Source organism: Pithys albifrons, chromosome 5 (assembly GCF_047495875.1).
Source record: "Pithys albifrons albifrons isolate INPA30051 chromosome 5, PitAlb_v1, whole genome shotgun sequence".
Classification (NCBI taxonomy): domain Eukaryota; kingdom Metazoa; phylum Chordata; class Aves; order Passeriformes; family Thamnophilidae; genus Pithys; species Pithys albifrons.
The window spans coordinates 70285476-70306573 of NC_092462.1; the positions used below are offsets into that span (position 1 = coordinate 70285476).

Here is a 21098-nt window from a genome sequence, read left to right on the forward strand (position 1 = left end):
ATGGATTGCGTTGGAAAAGACCTCCGAGATCATCAAGTCCAACCCTTGGTCCAACTCCAGTCCCTTTCCCAGATCATGGCACTCAGTGCCACGGCCAATCTCAGTTTAAAAACACCCAGGGATGGTGAATCCACCCCTCTCTGGGCAGCCCATTCCAATGCCTGATTACTCTCTCTAGAAAGAATTTTTTTCTGCTCTCCAACTTAAATTTCCCGTGGCAGAGCTTGAGCCTGTGCCCCCTTGTCCTATTGCTGAGTGCCTGGGAGAAGAGACCAACCCCCACCTGGCCAGAACTTCCCTTCAGGTAGTTCTAGACAGTGCTGAGGTCACCTCTGAGCCTCCTCTTCTCCAGGATAAATACCCCCAGCTCCCTTCTCCAGTCCCTTCTCCAGCCTTGTTGCTCTTCTCTGACATGAACAGTCTCTCATGGAACCTGTAGGGTTTAAAAGGACACTCCAAAGTCTTTCCATCTTATGAACTGAGTCTTTATGGGCTTCACTAAATATAGTAGGAAGAGCATTAATATGTTTCTTTTTAAGCTGAACCCTGCAAAGCAGTACTTCTGTTATCCTGATTTTTCCTAACTGTTCAAGTCTCCCTTCCAGGTTTCTCCCAGCCAGGGACACGTGCAGTCAGTGCCAACCGTGCTGGGTGAGGCTCTGCTGGGATGTACTCCTGCAAATAAAGACCAAAGGCACCAAGGCCTGCCCCTGCCAGCAAACTCACCACCCAATCTTGGTGCAGAAACTCCTCAGGGGTAAGCAATCACTTTATGCTTTTGTAGACTTTTTTCCCCTCCAAAAAACTCCAATCTTAGCACAACAAACTCAGAGGTCATTTTAAATAGCTGTAGGAACTACTCTTCTCTAACACTGGCATGGAACAGTGTTAGATTTAGTTGCCCTGGATAAATAATTCACTTGCTAATGCCTGTTCATCTTTATTTTCGAGGTGGTGCCTGCCATGTCCCAGGCCAGTCACTGCCTCACTGTGCCTGTCTGTAAATGGATACACAGGGTGGTGCCTGCCTGACCAATGCATTCCTCCCCTGCCCCCAGAAAACAGAACACATGCAGGCAGGTGTCTGCCCTCTTGCAGATCAAGTACTGGTCCTTAGTCTCATTCTCTTGAACACCAGTGCCTTTGAACTTTTGTTATCCCCCATTCTGTCACAAAACGCACATAGTGGTGGAAATAGTGTGACAGAAAAACTCAATTTTGAAGAGCTGTAGGGTTTGTGCTCCTAGTTTTGTGTCTCTCTCAAATGCTAAATATGGAAAATAAGATTATTCTTCTTTTTAGCCCTTTGTGTGAGAGGTTTTACTGTCTCCAATATAGACTTGTGGTGCCAGCCTGAAGTTCCTTGAGAATCTTTTCACACGACATGCAAATGAAATGCATTTGGTTATTCAGCAGTTGCATGGGGGAAATGAGAAAACAACTATTTAATTGTGAATAAAGGTGGTGGAGTAGCTGCAGTGCCCAAATCTGTTCATGCCTGCATGGGTGTAGTGATTTATAATTCTGTCTAACTTGTAAAAAAAATCAAAACCAAAAAACCCACCTCAAAAACATGAACCTCTTTAGCTTCACACAAAATGTAAAATCTTGAAACATCAGAATTCAAAGCACATAATTAAATAACTAAATTTTCTCTTTCAAGCTTTAAGTGTGACTAGATTGAGCAGCTGATGCCCTGATTGATTTGACACCTTTGCCTAATTGCTGCCTGTTGTGTGTTTCAGCACATGCAGACGGAGCTTACCTGAAACTCATCCTTCCTGTCTTAGTACTGGAATCAAACCATTGAAGGAAGATCCAACGGCCTTTCCTAAAGTGGGGTTTATGTCTAAAGAGCCAACACAAAATCCTAATGATCAAAATGGTAAATACACCTCTTTAAAAACCTTGAGATCTTCACCTTTGACTGACCCAACTAATGAAAAGGGAACCAACCTGAAAAACCCAAATGAACCTGTGATGAAGCCCACAACAAACTTTCCCAAGGAATGCGTTCCTGTGGCAAAGGTGCAGCATCCCAACCCTTCCATAGCAATACCCAGGGGCAGTGGCTCTGCTGAGCTGCAGAGGACTTTGGACTGCAGACCCTCCACCTCAGACGCTCATCTGCTCTCCCTTCACGAGCCTGGAGCCAAATCACAAAGCAACTGCAGTGGCCAGAAAAGCCACAAAGGAAACAAGATTGATGAACTTGCAGACATGGAGTTTTTTATCAGAAGAAATTCAAATGAGACTCTTTATGACAGAAATGAAAGTGAAAGCTTTTGGACTGGAAGTGCCAAGGTCCAGGATAACAGTAAGTGGTTTTGAAATTTCCTATCAGTTGAAAGTCCTTGTAGTTTCTGTCTAACTACATGTAAGTGGGTCCTTTGTTACATATGCAAAATTAGTAATTTAAATGGTTTGAGTGAATCTGGAATGTAAGTCATTTTTTGCATTCTTCTGCAAGGGGAGTGCAATAAACTTGAGGAAAATGTCCTTTCCTGGTAGAGGAAAATGACTAATCATTAATTTTTAGAAATAAGTTGTTACAAGATGTATGCAAGAACAGAGTGGCAAAACAGGTTACAAAACTAAGGTTCTATGTGGAATACAAATGCAGATGGCATGGAACTGCCTTTTCTTAGCAATGGTCTTCAATTTTAAAAGCATGGTGAGGGATGGAAGTTTTTCTCAAAAGAGCTCTGTTCAAGAGCGGCTTTTGTTTAAAACAACTGTCCTGTAAGCAAAACAAAAACCCAGTCACCACCCCCAGAAATGAACCCCCACCCAACCCCAAAACAACCCACCTCTTTTCCGCTTGGTGAACTCTTCAGGTTTTCACATGGGACAGAATGGGAAAGGCTGTGGTTGTTTAAGGAGCTGGACTCCTGCTGTCAGGTATCCTGCTGTTTATCAGGTGGTATAGCTGATCCTTCAGGATTCTGGGAATCTCCGGACACACCCACCTCTCTTTTCTTTCCAGTCTCATGTTGCTTGGGTTTGGATTGCCATGTGCTATTCCATAATTAGTACAGGTACACAGCCAGCCAGGGTTGTGCCTCGTGAGGCCTCACTGGAGTGTGGGAGGAAGGGAGATGTTTGGCATCTGTCACAGGAAGATGCTGAAAGCTGTTGCATCATGAAGGGTGAAAACAGGGCTGAGAAATGGTTGTACTTTTGTCCTTGTTTCTTGTGAAATGTGGTTGCTGCTTGCCCTGGTCTGCTCAGGGCTTCAGCTCTAATGGCTGAGCAACTTCCTTTAAAAGCAGATGTTCTCTCAAAATACTCCTTTGTGGAAATGTAAAAGGAGCTGTTAAACTTAGATCCACAGACTGTGTGACTCCAGTGGAACTACAGCTTGAGACAGTTTGTGCTGACTCGAGAAGAGGTTTCTGCCAACTGCAAATAATTTTAGCTTAACTTTGTTCCAATTTAATGTGAAACTTAAAGGAAAACCTTATGTGGACCTTTCACTTGCATTTGCTGGCATCTCTGTGTGAGGAGCTGGAGCTCTTCTAATCTCGCCTGCTCTTCCCCCCAGTAATTGTGCGTAAATCCATCCTGTCTGACGCTGCCAAAGTGAAGAAGCTGCAGCAGAGTGGAGAGGCCTTTGTGCAGGATGGGTCCTGCAACAACATCGCTCCTCACCTGCACAAGTGCAGGGAGTGCCGTCTGGACAGCTACCGGAAGAACAAGGAGCAGAGAGACTCCACTGTCTTCTGCAGGTTCTTTCACTTCAGAAGGTAAGAACAATTTAGGTACTCCTTTAAATGTGAAAAACATGCCTGTGTCTCAGCTGGACATCGGACCTTTGTTCCCTTTCTGAAAGGGGGGCAGTTGAGTGCTCACATACCTTGAGTGTTGTGTTCAGTTCTGGGCCCCTCAGTTCAGAAAGGATATTGAGGGGCTGGAGCGGCGCCAGAGAAGAGCAACAAGGCTGGATAAGGGACTGGAGCACAAGTGCTGTGGGGAGAGGCTGAGGGAGCTGGGGGTGTTTAGCCTGGAGAAGAGGAGGCTCAGAGGTGACCTCAGCACTGTCTGTAGCTACCTGAAGGGAAGTTCTGGCCAGGTGGGGGTTGGTCTTTTCTCCCAGGCACTCAGCAATAGGACAAGGGGGCACGGGCTCAAGCTCTGCCAGGGGAAATTGAAGTTGGAGATCAGAAAAAAATTCTTTCTAGAGAGAGTAATCAGGCATTGGAATGGGCTGCCCAGAGAGGGGGTGGATTCCCCATCCCTGGAGGTTTTTCAACTGAGATTGGCCGTGGCACTGAGTGCCATGATCTGGTAAAGGGACTGGAGTTGGACCAAGGGTTGGACTTGATCTCAGAGGTCTTTTCCAACTTAATAGATTCTGTGATTCTATGATTAAGGATTTAATCTTCCAGGACAGGCTGAAACACCAGTTACTTGGTCAGTGTCTCATGTAGGTCTCTGGTTCAGAGCTGCTCTGTGGTGGTGTGTGGCTCTGAGGCCAATATACCCAATTAATGAGCAATTGCCTGTGTGGTTTTTTAGCCCTTAGAAATGCTACAACTGCTTAATACGAGTAGAAAGTATTTTGGCAGGACTTTGAGCTCTGTATTTTGCTGTTCTGGGCCAGGTGCCAATGGGACAACATGAATTTGTAGTTTGAGTGGAGGTACTGGTGAGAGTGTAGATTCTGTCTGTCTCCCAAGGTTTAGGGGTTGGACATGTGAAATGGTAGCCAGTATCCACATCTGTGGGAGAGGTGCAGTCAGTGGCTGGGGCTTTTCAGCTGGAGTTATTTAAGCTTGCCACAGAATATTTCATCCGTGCACTCCCTAAATTTGAAGAGGGCAGATGAGGAGGGGAGTCAGCAAAGCAACTTCAAGGAAAACAGTGAGTGATGAATGGTGGTTGCTTTTCCAAACCTAATCTGCAGCTTCATTCCTTTACTCCCCCACCTGCTTCCTTAACACTCTCCCCCTGGCCTGATTTTTGAGTTGAACAGTCCATCTTTTGATGTTTTGTCTGTGCAGTTCATAAGACACCCTGAGGAGCCCTTTCAGAGAGGTGTTAAACTGTTACTTGGAGCTCACCTGTAAGCCCAGGATGGATGCTGTCAAGCTGCAGTGCCTGACTGATTTTTTAACGTGTTCTTCTCTTTGTTTTCAAATAGTATAAACATTTTCCACGAACTCCTTGATCTCATGTCCAGATGTTGCATGCGGCTTTTCATTGCCCTCCTCTCCCCTTTAAGCTCTGAGGCATAGACTGTGGGAAGAAGTTAATTCTGGTATTAGAGAGGAAAACCAAAAATACTAGAGATCTCAAGGGAGATGAGAAGTTTACTTATTCTCAGTTTTCCTTTTGATTTTCAGAGGACTGAGTTTCTTTTGGGTCTCTGGGTAGAATATAACACTGCAGGTTTGAAGACCTTTGGAAGAAAAAAACCTGAAAGCAGAAAGATTACCAAGATCATGAAAAAAAACCCTCTTCCACTCTTTCATTTCTGTCTTCAGGTTTATTTTTCCACCACAGCACTGTCCCCTTGCATGTCTTGTTGCTAAAGCTCTAAAAAAAAGAAAGATGTGTTATTAATCCATTATTTAACCTCAGATGTTAATCCATTATTTAACCTCAGTAACCTTAGAGATGTTACTGTAGTAAATGTTGGGATAATCTGATATGTGAGACCAGAGTAATAACAGTCTTTTAGTTCATCTTCTCGGGGTAACAATCCAGATTTGCTGTGCAGTTCAAAGCAATTGAATCTTTCAGTTTAGACCTCGGAGCTGGTGTAACTGTCCCTTTTCACTGAATGTGAAATCTGCCAAGGCTGGACATGGCATTTGTCTGGTGGCACCAGTTACCAGCACAAGTTCTCATGCCACACTTAACATGTAGGTGAGCACACGTTGTCATCAGAATTCAGCTGTTCTCTGCAGCATTTAGCAGAAAGGTTCCTGATGCCCTGAGCAGAACTCTTCATGTTTTTAATTTAAGACACTACTAAGAGTACAGATCTCATTCTTTCCACCCACTCAGAATCACTCAAGAATCTCTTACTCAAATTCTGCTCGATGCTTTTTGACAGCTACTACCAAATGAATTGTTACTGAAATGTATTCTATATTTTAAGGTCTTCTCTTCTGTGTTGTACATAGTTCTACATTAAATTCTTGCTGTTCCCTCCTCTAGATGTGATCCTTAATGCCAGTGCGTTTTAAAAATTGTTAACCTCATGCGGTTTTGTGTGAATAAAAATAAATCCAAACATTTTAGTTTGGAAACTATCTTGCTGCAAAAACACCATGTTTTCAGTCATTTAAAGAAAAAATAAAACAAGGAGCACATTAAATATGCTTAATGCCAGTGACCAGTGTGTTTACCCATGTCTGTTGTAACCCTTGAGCAAACTCGCTGGCATAAGGCACACAGGTTTGCAGTCAGGCATTGACTGATTGGAATTAATGTAAACCAATAAAACATGAGATGAATTTTTCTCCATTTCCCCCCATTTCCTCAGGTTGCAGTTCAATAAGCATGGAATACTGCGTGAGGAAGGTTTCCTAACTCCAAATAAGTATGACCCTGAGGCTATCAGCTTGTGGCTGCCTTTATCCAAGAATGTTGTGGGTCTGGACCTCGACACAGCCAAGTACATCCTCGCCAACATTGGAGACCACTTCTGTCAGCTGGTGATATCTGAAAAGGAAGTTATGTCAACAATTGAGCCACACAGTAAGACCAGTTTCTACTGAAATAGTCTTTATGTTCACAGCTTTATGTGAAGCTTTAAGCTCCTGACCTGTGAGAAAATACATTGCATGGGTTTGGAAATGTCATATTATACTTGAGTGTTTCCCTTTCTTCCCAGAGAGAGGGAGTGGTTAAGAGCCACTGTGAACTAGTGTCAACAAGTCTTTGCTCACACACAGATGGAAGGGTAATTCTACCCTTCTTTGTCAGAAGACATTTCTCAATTTATCAAGTTACTTTTCCTGTTACAGGGAATGTAATTCTGTTATGAAACCAAGTGTTAAAAAACATAAATTTAAGCAAACGAGCAGGTGGGTGACAACAAAATCTGTTCTTGGCATGTAAATGAAATATAGCTTTTGCTTTGCAAAGGTTTTGTTGAATTGCTTTGGTCCTATTTTGTTAATTGCATCATGGACCTAATGCTGTCTGTCAATAAAAAGACAATAAAAAGATGTGTTTTCTCCACCTGCAAGTTCCCAGTGGCGCTGTTAGAGGTAATGAGCACAGAGCAGAGAGGGGCTGGTGATGGGATGACTGCCTGGGGAGCTTTATTAGTGCAGACAGGGCAGACATCAGTGTCTGTGTAGCAAAGGCAAGCAGACAAGTGGAGAAATATGAGATCTTGCATAATCACTTCTCAAAGCAGAATGACTCTTGAAACCGTGTTTGGTTTTGGGCTGCAAGTGCACAGCTGAGGTGCAGTGCAGTTTGGGAGATTGACTGCCCACTGTCTGCTGTGTTTGGGTGGTGTGGACATGGGATACAGACTATGTTTGGCAGCCACTCCTCAGCTCTGAAGAGATAAGCTGAACAGGCTTGAATGCCCTTCAGAAGGGAGGGAAGAGTTGCTTCATTTCAGAAATGCTGTGGGGTCTGATCGTGGGCCACTTGGAATCTGCAAGCTCTGCTCTTCCTTGAACTGGGAGATACTCAGGCCTGTGGAGCCAAAGTATCCAGAGCAAGAGGTGCAGACTGGAATACTGAAACACTCAGGAGGGTCAAGTTTTGGGGGCAATTCATGAAACAAAGGGGAGGGGTGTGTTTCAGTAGCAGAGGATGCATCTGTTGTTAGCACAGCTACCAGAAACATCCTCTGCTTAAAAAATCAAGTCACATGTCAGTGCTGGTGTTGGTTTGAAAGCAGCAAAATCTCATTAATTCCTTTTTGATTGTTTGTTGCCCTGCCTGGTGAGAGTAAGGAAACTCAGTTTCATTAAAATGGGAGGTTATTTTTAATGCCCTGCGTAGGAAAAAAGTAATTTACAGTCTAGATATGTGGTGTTTGAATAGTTCAGTGAAAGAGTGCTCATTCAGCCACCATGATTTGAAATTAAGATAAATTTTTCTTTGCAGAGTTCACTTGAGATAGTACTTTTTCATAAAAATTCTGTCTCTGCCAGACTGACCTCAAAAATGTGAATATAATTCATTCAGCTACTTTTTGGGGTATCATCTGTTTGAATATTTTTGCACTCCACAGTATGTCTCAAGTTCAGCCCTTCTCTCTTTCACCAGTGAGTTACCAGAGTGGAAGGGAGAGCCACAAGCCAAACAAGTATGAGGGAGAAATTTATTTGGAAGAGCTTCATTAGAAAGAGTTCCTTAAAGGATTGGTAGTAAAGCAGGAGTGAAGTTATCCCTGTACAGTAAAACATTGACCAGTGTGGGAAGAACAGCTTGTTAGGTCACATTGCTCCTTGGCCACCAAGTGCCAAAAGGAGGGACAGGATCAAACTACAGAGAGGAACCAAAGGAACAGGAGGACTAGAAAGGGACATGGTTCTGAAAGCTGGAGTGTGAAATGGCATTCAAAAGGTAACAAAAGCCTTCATCCTGCCTTGGGGAAATGGGAGACTTGACCTATACAATGGTAAATATCCTGTATGTTCTCAGAAGGCAGAGGAGAGTGGAGCTGGTGATATTTAGACTTGTGTCTCCTGAAAGAATTTTAAAACAAGTAGTCAAACAATTTGTACCTCCCACTTAAGAACAAATTCTGCCAAGCTATTCCAGGTTGTTCCATACGTAGTTAATAGGCATTATTTGGAAGAAAAGCAACAGATGTGTTGGGTTCTGGTGTGGGTTTTTTTAGCATACATTAGGACGTGGTCTCTCTAACTTTCTTTTAAAGTTAAGAAATGTTGTGGCAGGAATGTTTCAGAGAAATTAGAAGTGTGGAAGGTGGTAGGAGGAGGCAAGTGTGTGCTTTTTGTCTGGTCTAGTTTTCTACCTGGCAACATAATGATGAAATGGAGATCAGGCTAAAATCTGTAGATACTCATAGAAAAGTAACACAGCCCTGGATGGGCTTGTAATTTTTTTGAAAGATACTGTCCATATTTGGGATGTGTTTTGAGTGAGCTGAAGTGACTTGGAGTGAGCAAAGTGGAGTATAAGCATGGAAACCTGAATAGCCATGCCCTGTGCCTCAGGGGAGAAAATTCGCCATTCTGATACGGTCAGATACACACCTATAAACATAAAAACCTAAAAGGAAAAGAAATACTTGCCCACCATGCTGCTGAACAGAGAACAAGGACAACCTGGTTGTGGCAAGGTAGACACTAAGCTTGCTGGTAGTACCTTAATTTATTTGCTAGAGTAGCTATGGAATTTCCACTCAAGAGAAGGGTAGCAGCTGGCACGTTAATTCAGGCAGATACATGCCAGGAGTGAGAGATGTGGTTGGTGCTGCACAGGAGAAAACAAGGTGGTTCTGATTGTTTAGACTGCTCTGGACTCACTTTTACAAATCTGTAACAGCTAAAGCTTTGTTTCAGAGTTCCAGCGCAAAAAAAGGTCTTGAGTCATGGCACTGGTTTTTAAGGGACTGTGTTTAACCTGCAAATGTTGAGTGTTGCTGACTGGGCTGTCGCTGCCCACAGGGCAGGTGGCCTGGAAACGCGCGGTCCGCGGCGTGCGGGAGATGTGCGACGTCTGTGACACCACCATCTTCAACCTCCACTGGGTCTGCTCCAAGTGTGGCTTCGGGGTCTGTGTGGATTGCTACAGGATGAGGAAAAAAAGCTCACATGAAGGTGGGAGTGCTTTTTGATGCTGTAAACAAAGGGGGAAGAGGGGAAGAAGGAGAAATCTGTATTTTGAACTTGGAAGTCAGGAACAATTTTAAAGAAGACAAAAAGTCTTCCCAACAAAAAGAGCATGTTACAGACCTGTGGTTTGATGTATCAATAATAGTAAAACACGTGGCTTTCCAGAGCAGGTTGCACTAACAAAACAATGTAATGGTTTGTTTTACAGATGATGACTCTGATACTTTCTCCTGGTTTAAATGTGTGAAGGGACAACCACATGAACCAGAGAATCTGATGCCTACACAAATAATTCCTGGAAAAGGTACTTGAAATAATTGATTGGGATAAAAACATGCTGTAGGTTTTTCTCTCGTATGTTGTTGATATTGTACTTCAGTGACTTTTATTTTAGTCATAAAGTTAATAAAAGCTTAGTATTTATTATCTGAAGACTGGAACAACCTGTATGTTTAGTACTGTTTTGTTACCTTTGACCTTTACCAAGAGGTAGCAGAATTTCTTGTTTAATGATGAACTGTGTTCACACACAGTGTTGTAGTCAGTGAATGCTGGATGTTCTGGTTACATGTGAGCTCACCACTGACTCTCTTCCTTCAGCTCTCTACGATGTTGGTGATATTGTTCACTCTGTGAGAACAAAATGGGGAATAAAAGCAAATTGTCCATGTGCAAATAAGCAGTTCAAAGCACTATCAAAGCCAACTCTAAAGGAGGATTCAAAACAGGTATTGTTCCTGCCTGTCACTGTCTGTGCAGTGTATGTTTGTCTCAGTCTGCTGCATGTGCTTGACGCCACTGCTGGTTCGTCTCTGTAGTGTGCCAGCCCTGACCTCTGTGATGATCTGACCACATTGGGGCAATTTGGGTTCACTGTTCATCTTTCTGGCTCAGTTCTTCTCTGAGTTTTGGGGAAGATCTCACTGTGTCCCTTTGACACACTGATGGCTCAGTAGTGACCTCAGTGAGGACTTTTAGAGCAAAAAGAGGATTAGATGGAGAGAACCCATAAGAGAAGAGTCTGAAGAACAGACCAGTGGGAGTGGTTGTGAAGTGAAGGGTCCTGGAGATAAAATAGATGCAGCATCTAAAAGAATAGGTAAGGTGGAAGAGCACTGGAATTCATAAAAGAGCTGAACATGAATAAAAATTGTGAGGGCTGGAGCAGTGTGGAGAAGCTCAGATTTCTCTGGGAATGCTGATAGAAAGTGTGATGCTCCTTATATTAAAAGAAAGCCTAACCAACAAACCCCTACTAGTATCCTTTGCTTTGAAAATAGAGCACAAATCAATAGCTTAGTTTTTGCAAAATCTTGCAAGAAACCAGCTGAATTAAGTAATTTTAATAGTTACATACTTATTTGCAAGCTTATTCTGAAAAGCAGAATTAATCTTAAGTCTGAGAAGCAGCTGAACTTGATTGTGGTGTTGGTAGTGAACAGAAGAGATGAAAAATATGGTGAAATGTTAAAAGTGAGGAAGATGACTACGTGATTCAAAACTAAACCTATGACTGACATGGCTCCAGTCTTCTAAACTGAGGTTTCCTGTAGTGCTGGGCAAACAGATACATTGAAATTCACCTGTATCTCTGTAGGATGAGATACTCCACTGTTGTGTAAGGGATCAGCTCATTAAAGTTTGAAGCATTTCCCATTATGTCATGCTTGGAATTCTTAGCAAACATCAGTGGTCAATAGAAGACGAAATAAAGAACATGGCAATAAGCAGACAAAGGAGCAGAATAATTTCTTGGGTGAAAAGTGTTTGAGCAGAGAGAAGAAATGTCCCCAGTCATATGGGAATCCCAGGGCAAAGCAAGATTCTAGTTAGTCTGTTACCCAGAATCTCCAGACAAGCACATAAATTAGCTGCAGAGGAGATAGATGTACAATCCTGTGCTTGGGATTTGCTGGCCAGGCTGGTGCTGCACTCGGGCCGACGGAGCTCAGACCTGGCAGGTGAGTGGATTTGTGCTGCCACCTGAAGGTGACAGTTTAGGAGCTCTGCATATCTGTTTCAGTTCATGAACCAGAGCTCCAGCTTAGCCCTGGCCTGACCATCAGGTACCCCTAGAATTGGGAGTGCTGCTGTTAAAACTGTGTTTGTTTCCCAAGGCAGTCCCAGAAAATGCAGCTGGGAAATTTGGCATTCTGTGCCTGTTTTGGCTGCTCCTAAAGCCGGGAGATCCCAAGTGCTGCTGAACTGTCATCCCTGGCTGATACTGAGCTGCAATGCTGACCTCTTGTGGAGAGGAGATTTTTCTCAAGGGCCAAAACACTTTATTATTTTTAAAGGATTAATTTAGACATGTTATTGGTGTTTTCCCTTTCTGAGTAGAGTGTGTTTGTGTCTGATCAAGTTCTCACTTTGTTTTTCTCCAGCACTTGGCATCAGGAGAGAGGCCCAGCCTTCAACATAACAGTTTTGTCCTGAGCCCACAAGTCACTACACATGATCCTCCTCTAAAGTCAGCACTTGGAAGCAAACAAACTGCTTCAGTAAATTCTTCTCCTTCATTAAATTGGTTTTCAAATCTAACAAGTGGAAACGTGAATAAAGAAAACAAAGGTATGTGCAGAACCAGTGGAGAGTAAACACTTTGTGTCTGTTTGTCAGGAGAACAGAGGTCAGACCCAGCAGCATCTCGTGCTCGGAATGATGTCATTGCCTGCTGGGTTGGGTGTTCGGTGCCTGTGCCATGGCTGGGGGTAAAGCCTGCCAGGGTTAGCATATTCTGTTTTGAAAACTGGATTAGTGTCCCATTGATGTGCAAGTATCTTTGAAAGTGCAGTTTGAAAATGTATTTATTTTAAATGTGTTATTTTAAAAACTTCGGAGTATTGAAGAAAGTTAAGTGAAAACAGTATTTAATCTGTATGTATTGAGAGGAGATTTATATTATATGTGTGTGTACATGCATACATGTGTGCATATAGGAGTATCTTCTCTTGGAAACAAAATGCAAAGATGCAAAGTATGTATTTTTGCAGTTCAGAGGATTAATCCTTGCTTCATCAGTTATGTTCTTTCCTCCATTTCAGAGAAGCTCCTCATACCGATTTCAAAGAATGAAAACAAACCTCTGCAGACACTCCCCAGCTTAGCCAAGCCAAGTGCAGCCCTGCAGACATTCAACAGTGCAATACTGACCCCTGTGAGCAACAACAACACGGGCTTCCTGCGCAATCTGCTGAACTCTTCTGGAGGAAAGGTACAGGAGAAATTGTGTTTTAGAGGTTGAAGTTGATTCCAGGCTTGACAAGTGTTCTAAACCTGTGACCAACTGCCACAGGCACCTGTCACAGGAGGTGAAATTCTGTGGTTTTTTGGGAAAAAGGACTAATTGAGTTTCTGTGTCTCAGTGCTCCAGTTAGTGCTTTCCAGACAGTGGCTTTGGTGGTGCTACCAGCAAGTCTTGCTTGATGAGGGATGGGGAACCAGGTGATGAAGCAGATTAATTTTCTTAGCCTGGAGTCTGGCAGGTGCATTCATTGGGATGTCCATTAGACTCAAAAAAGAAGCATCAAGGAACTTAGAAATGTAGGGAAGAACATTCTGTGGGGGTGGCCATCTTTCCCATACTCTGCTTGCAGACAGGTTCACTTCAGATGATCCTGGGCTTTGTTTGCTCTTGCAGTGTGGCTTCAGAATGGTGAGGTAAAATACTGGCCTTGTGAGTTCCTTGCTGGAACTGCATTTCTGCTCCTTGGTGTAAAGCAAGTTGTGTTCTGTGCTGCATCTCCTGGGTTTCTGCAGCATTGCTGGAATGTAAATCAGAGCAGAACTTGTTATGCCACAATTGTGTAGGCAAAGTGTCAGAAATGGCACTGGCATTTAATGATGGTGTTTTTCTAGACAGCAAAGTTCTGCACTTTTTGCTTCTGATTGTGAGTGCCAGTGAAAAACTTGGGAAGTGGCAAATACCTTCTTCAGTGCCTGCAGGACAAAGCAAAAGAAAAGTGTACCAACTTTTTTTTGTTTTTCTTTGTCTTTCCTTCTTTTTATCAGACAGACAATGGACTCAAGAGTACACCCAAAATCCTTGATGACATTTTTGCTTCCCTGGTGCAAAACAGAACAATTACAGACTTGCCTAAGAAACCTCAAGGACTGACTATAAAGCCCACTATAATGGGCTTTGACACACCTCACTACTGGTTGTGTGATAACCGCTTGCTGTGTCTGCAAGATCCCAACAATGAAAGCAATTGGAATGTCTTCAGGGAGTGCTGGAAGCAGGGACAGGTATTTTAAGCTTTGGTATTTCCACTTTAAATTAGTGTGCTGTGCTCTGTAATTGAAGCACAGGTACAAACTTACTGCAGTGATAAGCAACCCTAAACCATCAGATGTACAAGGTGAGCACTGTTAGATCCTTGGGTAAAAGGATGTGCATTGTACTATTTAAATCAGTTTCTAAACACGCTGCTGAAATTACTGCTCTGTATAAAAAGCTGCCTCATTGTTTGAAATAAAGATGACAAAGTTCTGCTAAGGCAGGCTGAGCACTCAGCTTGGAAAATATGTTTGCAAAGTGCCAGCATTCAAATGTTCACTATATTTTGTGCATTACCCTGTTGTAGTTAAATTTTGTGTGCTCAGTAATTCTTCAGAATATATTCTTGTTCTTCTTAGCCTGTAATGGTGTCAGGAGTGCACCACAAACTAAATGCAGACCTCTGGAGACCAGAGTCCTTTCGGAAGGAATTCGGCCAACAGGAAGTAGATCTGGTTAACTGCAGGACCAATGAAATCATCACAGGAGCTACTGTGGGGGACTTCTGGGATGGATTTGAAGATATTTCAAGTAAGTACCATGAATCTTTGTTCCTGTAGGTAGACTATTCAGCAGCAGTAATTTTGCCCTAGCACAGGTTTGTGATCTTTAAGTAGCATAAAAGATGTTTCAGGCTTCTCTTCACCTTGGATAGTGTCTGCAGTGTGTTCTTTTATTCCTACCTGTCATTCCTATGGAGGACTCTCCTTCAGGAGTATGTTTGGCTGCCTTTAGCCTTTTGGGGAAGCATTCAGAGAAAGTTTGGGATCTTCCTATCAAGTAGGTTCACCTGTCAGCTTTTTTTATAGTTGAGCGAAACACAAGAATGTAGGGTTGGTGCTCACAGGGTCACACTGGGTTCTGCTGTTCTAACTTACACGGGTGCCCCTTGTTCATAAGGAGCTGAAGTTATTTTGTATTAAAATAGGTTTAGAGTAGGTGAGCATGAGCTTTTCCAGGAGAATTGATACTTGCTGTGGTATCTGAAGTTCCACGTCTGTTTGTGTGATGTAGACTGAGGGAATTTGGTACTTGGGGCTAGAAGAGTGGGAGCTGGAAGGTTCACCTTTCTTTTCTGTTACCTGATCTTTGAAGAGATTTGGCTTCATCAGCTACTCTGGCCTCAAACACAGAGAATTTTGAGCTAAACTGTAGAAGGTGCTCTGAGGGGAGCAGTAAAGGTGCTTGCGTGGTCTGACATCTCCGGTTGTCACCACAGTGATACCCAACTCTGGAGTCACATGAACAACTTGTATGTCTGTGGTTCTGCATGAATGACTGGAAAGAACGTGATTTTAAACTGAGATAAGGATTTCTCTGTCTCTGTTCTTGGGATTTGGAGTTGTACAACTATTAAAATATTCTACTATTTCAAATCAGGTCGCCTGAGAACAGAAGAGGGAGAGCCAATGGTGTTGAAGCTCAAAGACTGGCCTCCAGGAGAAGACTTCAGAGATATGATGCCTTCTCGGTATGAACTTCCAAAGGAACATTCATGTGTGGGACATCCCCAAAATAATAGAATGTAGGAATGCTGTCCCATCTGAACTCCTGCTTCAGCTTTGAGGAGCAGTTGGTCACATGTGAACTGTTTCGCTTCTCAGATGCCTGACATGAATGGAAATCCTATATTAGTTTCATGATAAAAATTTATGTAGTTTGTTGTATTTAGTGCCAAGTAAAGTGAGCAGCTAAAATTGCTAAGGAGAGGTTAAGATTTGGAGGCTTCCTAAAAGCCTGGATCATTTTGAATTCCAGAATTCAGTTCAAGCTTATCTTTTTGCCAGACACTTTTAAGTATTCTGACTTTAGGCTGTTTGATATTAGTTGAGATGATTGCATAAGGAAACAGCATTATTCCAGAGAAGTGAGGTTTTTTTCTCTGCCATATTCCTCTGTCTTGCTTGTTCTGTTCCTTTTCATGGTGTCCAGGAAACCCCCTGGGGGAAGGAGTATGTTTTGTTGACTGGATGGACCTTTTGTTGCAGTCATATTTTAGTCCATTGGGTTTTTTATCAGTTCCTAATGTTAAATTTTGCTGTTATTACTTCAGGTTTGATGATTTGATGAAAAATATTCCGTTGCCGGAGTACACCAGGAGAGGTGGGAAGCTCAACCTTGCCTCTCGCCTGCCCAACTACTTCGTGCGACCGGATTTGGGCCCCAAGATGTACAATGCTTATGGTGAGGAATCTCCCTCTCTGAAGGTCGTGTTGACCACACATTCACACTGAAATTTGCTGTAAATTAGTGACTTCCTGCTATTGGGGACAATTTGATTGATCCCATGGATCTGAAAGCCTAACTTTAGCTCACTTGGAGGTATTACTGATGCCCAGAGCATGGTGTGATTTATTTTATTACAAGTCTTTTTGTCCTGGTGATTTCAAGCCAATGGTGGTTATTCCCAGTCTTCCAATCAACTTGCTCCACAGCCTCTCTTTCCTGTAGCTGGCCACATGTATTTGTTGTTTTGCTACTTCTGGCCATATCACTTTTGGTACTCTTCTTTTTGGGCTGTATAATTTACTTTTTAATCTTCTTCAGCAATTCCTCCCATGGCTGGTTCACTTGCTGTCACTCAAAAGACATTTAAAACTAATCCTCATGGCCAGTAAAGAGATTGTGGCTGGTAAATACTGTAGGAGCTGCCTTTGAGAGTGGAAAAGAGACTGGGTTTGAGAATGCTTTATTCTAAACTGCTATAGAGACCCTTTTCTAGCAGAAATACGCCTTCATATCATACAGGCTGGATATAGATACAGCTCAGTGGTGTCAGTCTGTCAGCAGGTCACTTGGGAAGACACAGCCCTGAACAGAAAGTGTATTGCTGTTCTGGAAGCATTTATTGATAGAAGTAAAAGCTCTCTGGTCTTTCCAGAGTGCTGCTGAGAGTGGTGTAATGGTCCTCTTTGTTGTACTAACGGATCTGCTTCTCTTTGGTTTTCCCCCTCCCAGGCCTAATAACACCAGAGGACAGAAAATACGGCACAACAAACCTCCATTTGGATGTGTCTGACGCCGCCAATGTCATGGTTTACGTGGGGATCCCCAAAGGCCAGGCTGATCAAGAAGAAGGTGAAGTCTCTGCTGTGCTCTGGGGGGATGTTGCTGAGGTTGGAGGGAAGGCCTTTAGGGTAACTGCTCCTCTTGACTCTCAACAGAAGTGCTTAAAACCATTCAGGATGGTGACTCTGACGAACTGACAATTAAGCGTTTTACTGAAAGCCGAGAGAAGCCTGGGGCTCTGTGGCACATTTATGCTGCTAAAGACACAGAGAAGATCCGGGAATTCCTTAAAAAGGTAAGCTGTTACATCTTGGAAACTGATCTGCTGTGTAGCCTTGCAAGTGTGTGTATCCTTGGGCTCTTCTCCTCCTTCCTATCCCAGCAGTTCTGGAAACAAATTGTGCTTGAGTTGTATCCAAGACAAAACTTCTTGTGTGCCTTGAGACTTTTAGGATCTGAGGGGCTGAACTTAAAGTTACCTTGTATGTAGATATAGTCCTTCTACCCACACTTCTTTTACGTCATGGTTAATGACATTCTATAATGATAAAAAATAACTATTTTCTTTAAAATTAAAGTGTGGTTTAGTTTTAAAGTAGATCCTCTTTAACAGTCTGTGAGATGTTCTTGAGAAATGCCAGAGCAATATCTGGTGCATAAAGTTTTTCCTTGTTCTATCCCTCTTCCTACCTTTTTTCCCCATACCTTTATGAGGTTTGGATTGAGGGAAAAGTATGTGGTGATGTTTTCATGGGAGTTAAGGGTTTAGTAGAGATGTGGTACTACATCCAGAAGGGCTTGTTTGTGTTTGAAGTCACCATAAATAGTCCAGAGTTCTTTGTGGTCTTAATTTTGAAACTTCTTTGGTGCACTAAAAGTGGAAGGGGAAGAACAATATGTTGATGTTTAAAAGGATAAATTGGATGATCTGAACAACTGTTGGCCTGGTCAGCCTGACTGCAGTCCTGGTGGAGGTTTGGAGAGGCTGCAGCAGATTTGTTTAGTATTAGCAAGGAACAAATCTTTGATAAAACAGGACAGTCAATTTGAAAAGTATCAGCGCTTGGAGTTTTGACATCTGTCTCACACCTCAGTCTGTTGCAGCTCACTTGCTGGAAGCTGTGGGGCTCCCAGCAGCTTGTCATAGAGTAGAACCAAGATGTTTGTCTCCTCTCAAATGAGTTTTTGGGCTACAGACTTGGGTGTAAATGACTGCTGGAGCAATTTGGACTTGTACAGGAACTTTGTGTAGAAATTCTCTCCCCAGAGACCTCAAATTTTTGTCCTCAAGTGCTGCTTGTGTCTCCCAGCCTTGTGTCTCTTGAAAATCTGGTTTATATCCTTTGGGCCAGTGAGCAGTGACCTATTGTGGCCTCAAGGCAGACACTTGCTGAATTCCACACTTGGGAGTTGCTTCCAGTTACAGGCTACAAAATCACAGAATGTTTTGGGTTGGAAGGGACTTCAAAGATCATCCAGTTCCAACCTCCTTGCCATGTGCAGGGACACTTCCACTAGCCCAGGTTGCTCCAAGCCCCGTCTAGCCTGGCTTTGAACCCTTGCAGGGATGGGGCAGCCAAATCTCAGGGCTCACCCCTGTCACAGTGAGATTTTTTCCAAATAGCTAATCCAAACATACACTCCTTTAGTTTTTAAAGCCATTCCCCCTTGTCCTGTCATTCTATGCCCTTCAAAACAGTCCCTTTCCAGCTTTGTAGTGTCAGAGCATCGGTCCCATGTGTGACAGTGGTTCCCACTGTGAACACATCAGTTTGCTTTAATCCTTCTGTTTCCATGTCAATTTGGATTACTTGTGTTTCCTGTATCCACACTGGCAATGTGTCTGTGAAGCCAGAGGGACCTGAGACGTGTTAGAAACATTGACCAAGGAAGGACTGAGTGAGAATCCAAACTAATTCTGTAACTCTCTTCCCTGCACACACAGTGAGTCCCTGTGGCCCCTGTGTGTGTGTGAAATACCACAGATCCAACTGCACTGTCCAGTCAGACTGGTGTGGTAAATGCCTGTTGTCTGTGACTCTCCAGGTTGCAGAAGAACAAGGTCAAGAAAACCCTGTGGATCATGATCCCATTCATGACCAGAGCTGGTACCTGGACCGACCGCTGAGGAAACGCCTTCACCAGGAGTACGGAGTTCAAGGCTGGGCCATTGTACAGTTTCTAGGAGATGTAGTTTTCATCCCAGCAGGAGCTCCGCACCAGGCAAGGACCAGGGGCATGTTATGGCCTGACTGCTTGGGCAGCCCTTTGAGCACGTGGCTAATGCTTGTTTCTTCTCTGCAGGTTCATAATTTGTACAGTTGTATTAAAGTTGCAGAAGACTTTGTATCCCCAGAGCATGTCAAACACTGCTTCTGGCTCACTCAGGAATTTAGGTATCTGTCGCATACGCATACGAACCATGAAGATAAATTGCAGGTAACAGAACCCTGTCCCTCTTGACCCTTTCAAAAAAACCTCCACCAAAACCCAAGTCAGTTCCCACCAAACTCAGAATGGCTGTGGCCACACAACCCAAACTGCTTTTGTGTTCACATCACCTGTAACCCCTTGAATCTTGGAGAAGGAATTTCAATAGTTTTTAAACTGTCATTTCAGTAGTTTTGAGGAAGCCGCCTGAAGCTTCTCCTGAGCTTCCTCTGAAATGTTTCTTTTTGTCATTTGTTTTCCCTCCAGCTGAGCTTGCAGTGCTCTCCTGAGGCCACAGGGCTCAGTTTATATCCTGCTGGAATTTGAACCTTGTTTTCACAAGCTGGTGGTTTCCATGAAGGCTGTGTCTGAACTGAGCTGTGCAGGGGCGGGGGAAGGCAGTGGGAGAGCTGGGAACCACAACCTGTGCTGTTTGCCTGTAAAACCAAACGCTTTTCCTCTCTTCCCAGGTGAAGAATGTCATATACCACGCTGTTAAAGATGCAGTTGGGATACTGAGAGCGAACGAATCCAGCCTTAGCAGACCGTGACGTGTAGAGCGCCTTAACCACACACACTATGAAGCAGAAGCGTTGGCAGCTGTTTTACCTACTCAGTCAGGACCTCTGTGGACTTTGAGATTATCTGAATGTTACCTCATCTTCTTTCAGCAGTACCAGAGGATTGTGGTACTATGTTCTGTGTATTCTTCCGATGTTTACAAACCTGATATGTATATGTAGTAATATGTATGGACTGTGGCATACTGTGAATGCTCAGTTGCAATAGAACTTTATACGGAGTTGCTCTCCAAACTGTACAAAATACCTCCTATAGAACTGTCAGAAACTATTCCAAATTACTCGTTTGAAAAATACTACTCAAGGCATTGTAAAGCTTCGATTTTTAAGATTTATTTTGGGGTGGGAGGAAGTGTGGAATCACAGAATTCCATAACCAATTTACATAAGAAGTAAGAATGCAGTTCTGGAATTTCACATTAACATAGAACTAGCATTTAAAAGTAGCTTTAAGCTATTGTATAGTAACATAGAGATGGGGTTGACCATCTAGTTAAATGTATTTAAATTTCTAAATGTTAAAAGAAACTTTTAATCAAATGTCTTCTGTTTGAAACTGTTCTTTAATTTGAACTGATGTTTGATTCTCTGGTTTTTAACACTGAATGGTCTACATAAAAAATTCTTCTATTTCACACACTGTTCCTTGCCTGCCTTTTTCAGCTGACTCTTTCAAATGTAATTAATTTGATGCAGTGCTTTAAAATGCAAAGAAAATTGTGTATCAGGAATTGTTCACACTATTTTTAAAGGGTATTGGATTTAGTGACAGATCTGTTTTATTGGCTATTTTTGGTTAACCCAAGCATGACTTGACTGACTGACTGACCGACCTGCTGCTTCTCAGCTGCTGCCACTGCTGTGGGCTGTGTCAAATGAGTTTTGCAGCTTCAGTCTGAAGTGATACACCCAACTCCAGAACTATGTGGAGAAAGACTCAAACATCACAAAACTTAAAACAGGCACAGAGGTCAAGAGTGGAAAAGTGCATCTCTCTGAGGTATCTACCCTGAGATA

General features: G+C 43.0%; 1 protein-coding gene across 1 annotated transcript in view; it reads left to right on the forward strand.

Moving 5' to 3' along the window:
* KDM3A (lysine demethylase 3A) overlaps nucleotides 1-20716 on the forward strand; it is a 31304-nt gene extending 10588 nt beyond the window's left edge. Inside the window, exons 9-26 of the mRNA XM_071557008.1 lie at nucleotides 606-757; nucleotides 1746-2317; nucleotides 3545-3746; nucleotides 6494-6708; nucleotides 9615-9767; nucleotides 9991-10086; nucleotides 10383-10510; nucleotides 12167-12353; nucleotides 12827-12996; nucleotides 13794-14030; nucleotides 14421-14592; nucleotides 15442-15532; nucleotides 16115-16245; nucleotides 17020-17139; nucleotides 17226-17365; nucleotides 19117-19293; nucleotides 19375-19509; nucleotides 19971-20716. Coding sequence (XP_071413109.1) covers nucleotides 606-757; nucleotides 1746-2317; nucleotides 3545-3746; nucleotides 6494-6708; nucleotides 9615-9767; nucleotides 9991-10086; nucleotides 10383-10510; nucleotides 12167-12353; nucleotides 12827-12996; nucleotides 13794-14030; nucleotides 14421-14592; nucleotides 15442-15532; nucleotides 16115-16245; nucleotides 17020-17139; nucleotides 17226-17365; nucleotides 19117-19293; nucleotides 19375-19509; nucleotides 19971-20051 — 3159 coding nt within the window. The 3' untranslated portion in view covers nucleotides 20052-20716. The remainder of the gene's footprint in view (nucleotides 1-605; nucleotides 758-1745; nucleotides 2318-3544; nucleotides 3747-6493; nucleotides 6709-9614; nucleotides 9768-9990; nucleotides 10087-10382; nucleotides 10511-12166; nucleotides 12354-12826; nucleotides 12997-13793; nucleotides 14031-14420; nucleotides 14593-15441; nucleotides 15533-16114; nucleotides 16246-17019; nucleotides 17140-17225; nucleotides 17366-19116; nucleotides 19294-19374; nucleotides 19510-19970) is intronic.
* Nucleotides 20717-21098: the final 382 nt, after the last annotated feature.